General features: G+C 68.1%; 1 protein-coding gene across 2 annotated transcripts in view; it reads right to left on the bottom strand.

The window, feature by feature from the left end:
* Window positions 1-483: 483 nt before the first annotated feature.
* Window positions 484-10,068, bottom strand: part of CTBP1 (C-terminal binding protein 1) — a 26,590-nt gene continuing 17,005 nt past the window's right edge. Inside the window, exons 3-9 of one of the 2 annotated variants that reach the window (XM_065877644.1) lie at window positions 7,271-7,415; window positions 5,795-6,001; window positions 3,693-3,907; window positions 2,898-3,028; window positions 2,139-2,266; window positions 1,543-1,660; window positions 484-1,387 (exon numbers count right to left, since the gene is read on the bottom strand). In XM_065877644.1, the coding sequence (XP_065733716.1) occupies window positions 1,201-1,387; window positions 1,543-1,660; window positions 2,139-2,266; window positions 2,898-3,028; window positions 3,693-3,907; window positions 5,795-6,001; window positions 7,271-7,415 (1,131 nt within the window). In that variant the 3' untranslated portion in view covers window positions 484-1,200. The remainder of the gene's footprint in view (window positions 1,388-1,542; window positions 1,661-2,138; window positions 2,267-2,897; window positions 3,029-3,692; window positions 3,908-5,794; window positions 6,002-7,270; window positions 7,416-10,068) is intronic. The other variant, XM_065877645.1, reaches the window with a different exon arrangement.

The following is a 10,068-nucleotide window of genomic DNA, read 5'->3' as shown; positions in this document are numbered from 1 at the left end:
TTTCCCGTAAGCGAGTGTTTGCCGTTGCGGGACCCAGGGAGGAGTCCAGGGGCGAGAGGCGGAGGGGCCGGAGCTGGCGGGCCCGGGACCTGCTGCGGCAGGTGGCAGGAGGGACACGCCCCGTCCCCGCCCTCAGGCCCCCGTCTGCAAACGCAGCCACGCATCCCAGCCACGCGGTGCGCCGGGGCTTCCCGGAGGCGGCGGTGTGACGAGGACAAAGTGGTGTCGCTGAGCACGTCCCTGCGAGCCCGGAGCCCGCGGTCTCTGCCGCCCCCAGGGGCCCGGGTCCAAGGCTGCCCGAGGGCGGAGGGCGGGGGTGGCAGAGGCCAGCACTCGGGCCGCAGCGCCCCTCCTGTGGTGACAGCGGGGCTCACTGGGCCGTCCATCCAGCCCCAAGGCCACCAGCGCTAGGAGAGAAGAGGACTGACCCCGCCTGTGTCCCGGTGAGACGAAGGCGATAAGACAGATGCTAGACGTGCCGGCTCTTTCTGGGACTTTTATTTCTTTAAAATAATTCATACAAATGGTTACGGTCACAAACATGATTTTAACCAAAATATTGCTAGCCTACCACATCAGCAGGACGGCACCGCGCGGCCAGGCGCCGCAGCCCCGCCGCCCGGGACGGAGGCCCACGCGCTCCTCTGCACCGCTAGCGACGCCGTCTTCGTTTGGAACGGGGGGGGGTTCATGCCAAAGTTAGGAAAGACAGCCTTTGTTTTGTTTTTCTAAATTATTCTAAAAATAAGACAAGCAGGTAGAAAAAACAATGCACTGAGTGGCGTAAAAAGAAAACGGGGAGGATTCATTGTCCTGAGAAGTTTGCCAACTGCTTGGTTCGGGATGCGATCCACACACAAAAGGGAGAACGTCTGAAGCAGACCCGCTGAGCCCTGCCTCGGGCTTCTCCTGCCGACAGCTAAGCAAACAAATCCTTTGCGACGTTCTAAAGACTGTGCACAGACGGGGACACTCATGACAGAATTAACTACTGACTCTTCCGCTGCTGAGGGGGACGCAAAGGACACGGCAGCGGCCGGCCCTCGGGACGGGACAACTACAGCTGATGCGGGGAGAGGGTGTCACCTCTCACCCCTGGCGCCCGGACCGTCCCGGAGGCCGTGGCCGCCTGCGGCGCCGCCCCTGCACACACCTGTCCGAGGGCTTGGCCGGTGCCCAGGCTGCGGAGCTCTGCCCGGGCTACAACTGGTCGCTCGCATGGTCTCTATCTGCCTCAGGCTTGACGGTTTGGCCGGGAGAAGGCGCGTGGGGTGGGTGGGACACGGGGGGCAGGCCGTGGGACAGGGACATGGCGCTGGGGACGATGCCTTCGACTGCGGCGGGGATGCCGCTGGGGGCCACGCCCACGACGCCTGGGGGGTACCTGCTGGGAGAGGAAGGAGGCAGGTGAGGCCAGCAGGGCAGGACCCCAGACCGCGCCTGAAGGCCGCCTGCTGGGGGACGCCGTCCCACTCCCTGTGTGGCCACCACCCAGACAGACGGTCTCACGTCCACGGGGCCCTGAAGGTCGCCCCCGCTCACCTGTAGGCGGCCCCGTTGAGCTCGGGGTGCACCACGGCCGGGTCCACACTGGCCCAGTGGGTGGCGGCTGCCAGGTGGTCTTTGTTCACGCAGTTCTTCAGACTGTCGGGGATCCGGCCTGGGGGACGTCGGGGAGAACGGGAGGGACGGCGCCTGTGTCAGGCGGCTGCCACCAAGGGGACCCCAGAGGCAGGGGCTCCACCGGGGACACGGGCAGTCTCCACAGACTCGCTCCCCTTAGACACAGTGGGGTCCTGTCTGGGCAGTGTTGCCCTCAAAGCTCGGGGACCCCCAACCCCATCTGCCTGGCCTGGGGGTTTCAGTCAGAAGCTGACAGGGCCCGGCCCGGAAGGCCTACACATGTAAGTGACTTTTTACAAGGTGGGGGAAACACCCCACGAGCTGGCACCCCAAGCAGGACAGCCAGCGAGCGCCACACACACGACACAGGGCCTGGGCTGTGCTCGGCCCCTCCGTGCTCGGGGTCTGCCACGCCCGGCCCCGGGCGGCCCGTCTCCCTCCCCAGCCCCCTCCCCACCCCCCACCCCCCCCCCCCGCAGAGGACGCCGCGGCCTCGGGGTCCCCGCCCGGCGCACCTGTGACGGCTCTCCGGATCTCCCGGGCCGCCTCCTCGCGCATCTCGATGGAGGCCTGCTCGCTGTACCAGGCCGCGTGCGGGGTGCAGATCAGGTTGGGCGCGTCCTTCAGGGGGCCCTGGCTAAAACTGCACGGCACACAGGAGATCAGAGGCCCTGCGCCTGCCCGGAGCCACACCCCACCCTCCGCCAGACTCGGTGGCTCCCCCTAAAAGACAAACCTGCCCATGGGCTCCTGACTGCAGTGGGGAGGGGCCTTCACGGGGGGGGGGGGACGCTGCCCACCCCTCCCTGCAAGTGGCTGTGAGCTCCAGACCCCAGGCCCTCTGGACACCGCTCCGTCCTGGAAGGGTGAAGACCCACCTGGAGCTGTCCGGCCGCCCCAGACGGGCGTTTCAGCCGTGAGGCGTCTGACGTGGCCACGTGGGGGCCAGCCGCCTCGCGCCCCCGGGCACGCCACAGGGTGCCCGGTCTGAGCCCTTCCCACCGGGTGCAGGGGACTGGGTCGTCCTGGCCTACAGTGGTGGCCTCCCCTCGCTCTGAGATTTGGCCAGGGAGAAAGGTCTGCCCCACGTGGGATCTCAGGCTCCCTTGTCCTTGGACCCTCAGCTGCCCAAGGCCGGGGCCTGGAGGCTGTGCGTGGGCATCGGGGCCCCACTCCCTCGCAGCGCTGTGGCCACCGGGTCAGACGCAGGCTAGCGCGGGACGTAAGCTGGGTAAGCGCCGGCTCAGGGACCCCAGGGCACCACCGGCAGGCACCTGAATGGCTCCGACTCGTGCACGTCCAGGGCCGCCCCGCGGATCCGCCCCTCCTTCAGGGCCTGGGCCAGTGCCTTCTCGTCCACGAGGCCGCCCCGGGCCGTGTTCACCAGGAAGGCCCCTTGTCTCATCTGGGAAGACACGAGACAGTGCGGCCTGAAGACACTCCTCCGCCGGCTCAGGGAAGTGGCTTCCCTGCTCCCCGGTGAGGGATTCCTTGTGACCCCTATCTCACCCCAACTAAGCCCACCCCGTCGTGGGGCTCCGGTGGCTGTCCACCAGCTCGGGGCAGCTCGTGCCTGTCCGGGCCTCACTGAGTCCTCGGGGACCGCACAGCCCCCGGCCACGCCCTGTCCCCCAGAGACCCAGACCCACTGGGTGAGAACCAATGAAGGTGCCCGGCCTCACCCCCTCCAGGGCTTCAGGAGCCTGGGGCGGACAGCAGGTGAGGCCCCAGGCGGGCACGCTGAATGTACACGCACGCCCACCCACACGTACATGTGCACCCCTACGTGCACACATCAACGTAAGTGGCCACCCCACACTTAAATACACGCACACACACGTGTGTACAAGCCCACGTGCGCACACACACGTGGGGTGGGCACTGTCGTCGAAGCTGACCCCCCCCCACGTACATACGCCGTGCACGCCTGCAACACAGGTCTCTGCGCACGCGGGCACTTGAAAGGCCCCGTGCCGCGGTTCGGGGAAGAGAAGGCCCCGTGGCAGGGCCCGCGCGGTGGCTGGTGGCCGGCAGGCGGGGCGGGCAGGCGGGGGCCCCGGGCCGCAGACCTGTTTGACGGTGAAGTCGTTGATGAGGTGGTGGTTATGCTCGTTGAGGCCGCAGTGCAGGGTCACGCAGTCGCTGTGGAAGAGCAGGTCCTGCAGCGTGCTGACCCGCTGCAGCCCCAGCGCCCGCTCTGTGCCGTCCGCCAGGTAGGGGTCGTAGAACAGCACGTTGAAGCCAAAGGCCTTGGCCCGCAGCGCCACCGCCTGCCCCACGCGACCTGGGGGGCGACAGGGTGTCACCACGGCACCTCCCTGGCCGCCCCGCCTCGGTTCCCCGTCTGCCCGGGGTGAGCCTGAGGCGTCTGCCCCCAGAGGCCCAGCGGCGGGACGTGCGCAGGACGAGGCTTTGCAGAGAAAGGGCAGGGCTCTGGGGGGCTGGGGAGCGCCGACGGGGGCCCCGCGGATGCACGGGGCGACGAGGCAGGGGCTGCAGTGTCAGGATAGGCCCCAGTGCCCCGGGGGCTGAAGCCCTCTGTCCTCGGCTCCCGAGAAGACAAAGCAGGGGAGCAGCGCAGGCCAGGAGCTGGGGTGGGGGGGCAGGCACGCCAGGGCCCTGCGCTTGGGGCCACGGGACACCGTGGAGGCTGGCGAGGCGCCAGCGCAGAGGGCCCGGGGAGGACGGGCACCCAGCGGTCCCGCCGACCAGACACGGTGCCAGCGCCTCGGAGCAGTCACTCACACTGCCCGGTGGGCGACGCTGGCACAGGAGCCCCCGCTCGGCTGGCCTCGCCTTAAGCCACTTCACCTACGACGTCAGTCCCCAGTTCCAGGAACCAAAAGAAACCCGAGGAGGATTTTCGCTTTTATGAAAAAAGGCAGAAGCGAAATTGCGCTCAGTGTGTCTGGCAGGTGCCGTTACAGAGCCCCTCCTGTCCCCGGGAACCGCACTCCGTGTCTCAGTGTGGAGCTGCTGTGGCCGTGGCCTTGGCCTCCACGAGTGACACGGATCCAAAGGCTGCTGCTTCTTCCCTTTACACCACTCGGGCCACAGGTTTCAGGGGACCACTCTGCTTTGGGGCGGTGGGGAACCAGAACAGAGACTCTCGGAGTGCCGAGGGGCGCGGGGAGGGCCGTGGTCCCCAGGGCCGCCGGGCGCTGGTTGAGATGCAGCCTCTGGGGCGTCCCCACCGCACTGAGTGTCTTGACCGACACGCCTAGAGGTGGCTGCCCCAAGCCCACCGGCCAGGCACGGCAGCTCCCCATCCGGGCTCCTTCCTCCCGGCCTGCATCACACCGCATGGGCCGGGCCATCCCTGCCCTCGGACAGGCCGAGGGCGCCGGGGGCCTAGGTGCCGGGTGCAGGGCACTCACGGGGCTACGGGGCTCTGGCCAGCCCTGGCGTCCGTGTGTACACATCCGGCAGGACAGCAAGTCGTGTCGGCGAGGGGCACCCCTGTGCCCCACGGCCGCCCGCGGCCCTGACCCCCTGCCTGATGCAGGTGCATCTCTGCCCCGCAGTTCCCCCACAGCTGCACGAGGCGGTGCCTTTGCCATGGAGAACCTGTGAGATGGCTGATGGGGCCGCAGGGAGCTACGGTCCCGCCCACGCTGGGTGGCCCAGGTGGACGGGCAGGCCCCTCCCGCCACGCTGCCCTCCCCTGCTTCCCCAACCCCTAAGGCCCGCACCACCCCGGCACCTCTGCCCGCCAGATCCTGCCTGCCTGCCCCCCCGCCACGTCTCCGTTCCCTGGTTTGCTGTCTGAGCGCAAGGGGCCCGGGGTTGGCGCAGGACACCGGCCTGCAGGGCGTGCGAGTGAGCGGGTGAGCGGCCTCCGTCCACCCAGAGCAGGGCTCAGGGCAGCCTGCCCGGCGCCACCCGAGGGCCTTGTGTGTTCAGTCGTGGGGCAGGGGGGCGGCAGACTGAGCGCGCGTGACTGTGTGAGACCACACGAGCACGCGTGACCCCGAGAGCACCTACTGAACACCTGTGTGTGCGTGGGCCCCACTAGGTGTTCCTGGGGCCGAGAAGGGCCAGCACAGCCTCTGGGGCAGAGACCCCTCAGCCCCGCGCTGTCCCCTGGCTGGGCAACCACGTGCTAGCAGCACAGCACAGCCCCAGCCTCAGGGTCCACAGAGCCTGCGCGCGGGGGCGAAAGCCATCGCACCTAGCCCGATGATGCCCAAGGTCTCCCCGCGGATCCTAGCGGCTCCGGAAGCCACCTCTCGGATCTGCTCCACACTCTGGACCCGCGTGCCCTCCCGGAGCGCCTGGTGCAGCCACGTGGTCCTGCGGTACAGGTTGAGGATGTGGCACATGGTGGAGTCGGCGGTCTCCTCCACGGACGCGGCCGGCACGTTGCAGACGGCGATGCCTGCGGACACGAGGTACGCGGGGCAGTCACTAGGACGGTCCTGGCCTCACGTCGCTGCCCCAGGATGCTAGGAGACAAATGCAGGTTACCTGCCCCATGCCGCGTGGGAAAGCCACCCACGGGTCCAGGGGGCAGACAGGGTGGGGGACAGGAAGAGAGAGGCTGCCTGGGCGGATGCCCACGCCTGCTTCTGCCCCTCCTGGACCACTTGCCACTGGACCTTCTGGAAAGGGGTCTTGGCCAGGCCACACCTCCCCGGGCCCTGCCCTCCCCACACCCCACCCCTTCACACCCCCCCCGCCCCCCCCAGCTCAGCTTGCGACAAAACGTTAAGACAGGGTCAAGAGATCGTGCAGGGGAGACCGAGCGACAACAGAGCTGGCGGCCCCGTCACACTCGGGAACAAGGCTGCCGCCTGACAGAGGACCAGGCCCTGCGGAGGTCTGGCAGGGATGACCGCACAGCACGCCCCAGACTGTCCCTGGACGAAGGACGGAGCCCCAGCCCGTGAAATCGCGAGGCAACGAGGACACGCTCCGCGAACAGGGACGAGGCCCGGAGGGCGGCCCAGCTCGAAAAGTGCCCAGACCGCAGACGCCGCGGTGCCTTCCTGGGGACAGGTGACAGCGGGGTGAGCGAGCTGGGCTGGCGGAGCAGAACGAGCCCTGGGACGCGTGGCAGCCGTGTTCACGCTGCAGGTCTGAGGCCGCCGTCGGTGACCACGGGCCGTGGCAGGGCGTGTCCCCACCTGCCCTTAAGCCGTGACCAACACAAAGGATAAGGAGAGACTACACCAGAACGTCACAAGACGCTGAACACTGCACCTGGAGAAGCATGCTGAAATCTGTTCCCGTGAGTGTGTCACACACCTACGTGTACACACCCCCACGTGTCCTAAATCACAACACAAACCTCCCTTCCCAGCAAGTCTCGTGCACAGGGCTGCGCAAACCCCGACACAGATGTGCTGGCCGCCCCCCGGGCTGATGTCCCTTCCCCGCGGTCCCCAGGAAGCAGCGCAGGAGGGCGGCGGACACGCCACCCACAACGCCCGGGGGCTTTCTGAGGGATGCTGCTGCCACCCTGCACCTGCCTGAGGGGAGCTGGCGTGGGGCCCACACGCTGCTGGCCTCCAGGCCACCTCCAACCAGGCAGTCGGCCGCAACGGGACTCTCTCTTCCCAGTCAAACCAACAGACAAAACGTGATGACGTCACACCAAGGGAGCAGTGTGCCAAGTTGCAAAGAGAAGAATCCAAGACCGTCCTACCTAAGTCCCCAGCTGACTTGATGTCGATGTTGTCAAAGCCGCTGCCGATTCGGACGATTATCCGCAGGGCCTTGAACTTCTCCAGGTCCTCCCTGGTCAGCGTGATGGTGTGGTACATCAGCGCCCCAACGGCCTCGTTCAGCACCTGCAGTAAAGGGGGTGCGTGAGCCGGCGCCGCTGCGGGAGACGCCACGCGGGCACTGCCCCCAGGTGCGGCCCCCGCTACGCAAGTCCCAGGGCTCCAGCAGGTTCCCACCCGAGCGGCCTTCCCTCCGGTGCGCACGGCAGGCCCTCTCAGGGGGAAGGTGCCCGACCCCCATGCGAGCAGTCTGGAGTGGCCCGAACGTGACAGATCAGCAAACGCGCGAAGCACACCGAAGGTCCCTGCCCCGGTCCACACAGGGGACGGCGCTCTGCCTGCCTGACGCACGGGGTTGGGCGGGGGCTGCCTTCTCCTTGGGCACCAGGCGCCACGACAGACAAACACCGGGCGCTGGGAGGACCCGGCGCACCCGAGACCTCCAGACCCCGCCGATAGGATGATAAGCCAGCGGCCACTCTGACAAACCGTTCCTAGAACAGGAGCGGACGCAAGGCCGCAATGCGCTCGGAGCGTCGGAGAAGTCCCCGGGGACAGTGAACGCGCTGCAGTGAGCCGGGCACCCCTTTCAAACGGGGAGGGGGCTGATGTGCCGGCCCCTGCCGTCACCGTGCACAGGGCCCGGCCTCCAGGTCGGCCCTGCACGGCCCAGGGTTGGAGGGTTACCCCCCAGAAAGGGGCAGGGAGCAGCCGCAGCCCCTGTGCACTATCCACCGTGCCGCGGACCTGGGGGGCCGCCTCCCCCCAGCCCCCGCCCACCACTGGGAGGGGCGTCAAGGTCGGGTACGCGCTCCGGGCGCGCCTGCGCCTGAGGCGGGCCTAGCCAGCTGCAGCCCGCAGGAGGGGCCTGCCGGCTCTGTCTCGGCACCCCTCGGAGCGTGGCCAGGGCCGTTGCCCCCAAGTGCGGGGCTCCAGGACGACTGGGGGAGGCCCGTGTGTCTCAGCGAGTCTGTTCCAGGCGAGGCCCACGCGGGCAGGTTGGTGCCAAGCGCACAGACCTCCCCGTGGGCGACGTCCGCCCACCATCGCGCCCCGTGCAGAGCCCCGCCCACGGCCCCCCTCGAGGAGGCCACCCACCCACCTGCCAGCTTAAGTCCATGAGCTCTGCCAGGGCCAGGCCCATCAACCTGTGATGCACCTCGCTCCTGGGGGGTGGGGGCGGGGAGCGCGGGGTCACAGTCCAGGACCGTGAGCCCGGTCCGCACCGGGACGCAGTCTGGCCAAGGCCAGGGACGCATGGTCTGCCATCTCTGGGCCCAAAGGCAGGGGCTGCGGAGCGGGCCCACCCCGTTCCAACGCATCATGTAATCCAAAACCTGCCGTACTTGGGGACGAGGTTTACTCCTCCCTAACGGAACGTTATAATGGATGACGTCTCAAATTCAGTGAAACAGAGTCCGCTGGGAACCCGTGGTGATGTGTCTGCGGGCCCCACTCTGGACCGAGCTTCCAGTGCTGACCCTGGGTCCCCCGGGGCGACAGAGGCTGCTGGACCACAAGGGGCCGCATGTGAGCTAAGGCAGCAGCTGGCCCGTGGCTGACGCAGTTAGCGGGGTGGAGCGGGCTCTGAGCGTGGGACGCAGGGCAGGGGACTGCAGCCCCGGGGAGACTGCTAACGGCCCCGGCTCGCCCCTTCTACGATGACTGAGCCCTGGACCCAGCCGGACACGTGACCACCCGGAACGCAGTTTCCTCTGAGGCTGGCATGGCCTCCCTTCCCCTCCTGCTGCCTGTGGTGGCCTGGAAGACACGGCCACAGGTGACCTCACAGAAAGGACCAAGGTAAGGACAGCTGGGCAGTAGGGCAGGGGGTCCTGGGCCCCTGACCCTGCAAGGAGGCAACGGGGCGCTGCCAGCCCCGCTCTGGCTCCAGCTCGGAAGATCTAGGAAGCTCAGCTCCGGGAGCGGGGGCTGCCAGCGGGCGCGTGAATGGACCGGCTGGATCATGCCCGAGTCCTGACAGCTTCCCCGGCCTCCCGGGAGGGCCACAGACGCAGGCGCAGACTTCCGGTGCCGTGACTCGACGGGACCCGGGGTGAGGCCCGACGTGTGGCAGCAGAGGACATTAAGCAGGGGCACGTGGGGAGGGTGGGCAGGAAGATACAGGGCAGTGGACATGGCGAAGGCCACGGGCAGGTGCAAGGGAGAGGGGAGGGCTCGGCTGGCAGTTCCCCCCGAAGGCCCCTCTGTGCTGTGTGGACAAGAGCTGGTGAGGAGGGCCCCCTTGGGGCAGGTGGGCAGGAGCTGGGGGGCAGGCTGCATGCAGAGATCTGTCGGTGCCCGCGGTGTCCGGCACGGCTGGGTGCTAGAACCAGAGAGACGGACACGTCCCTGCCGGCACTGGGAGGGGCAGCCCCGGACGCAGGGGCAGATGCATCGGCTGGACGCCCGCGGGGCCCTCGGCTACAACGGGCGTGCGGATGGGCTGTAGGCAGGCGGTGCGGGACAGGCGGTCCTCGCGGCTCAGGCGCGTGCGCAGGGCCAGCTTTTCCTGAGCATTGCACCCAGCTGTGGTCCTTAAGTGTCCTGGGCTGCATTTTTTTTTTTTTTTGGCGGTACGCGGGCCTCTCACCGCCGTAGCCTCTCCCACTGCGGAGCACAGGCTCTGGACGCGCAGGCTCAGCGGCCACGGCTCACGGGCCCAGCCGCTCCGCGGCATGTGGGATCTTCCCGGACCGGGGAACGAACCCGCGTCCCC

The sequence above is a fragment of the Phocoena phocoena genome, chromosome 5 (genome assembly GCF_963924675.1).
Source record: "Phocoena phocoena chromosome 5, mPhoPho1.1, whole genome shotgun sequence".
NCBI classification, from domain to species: Eukaryota; Metazoa; Chordata; class Mammalia; order Artiodactyla; family Phocoenidae; genus Phocoena; species Phocoena phocoena.
This window is presented reverse-complemented; position numbering and strand designations above follow the sequence as displayed.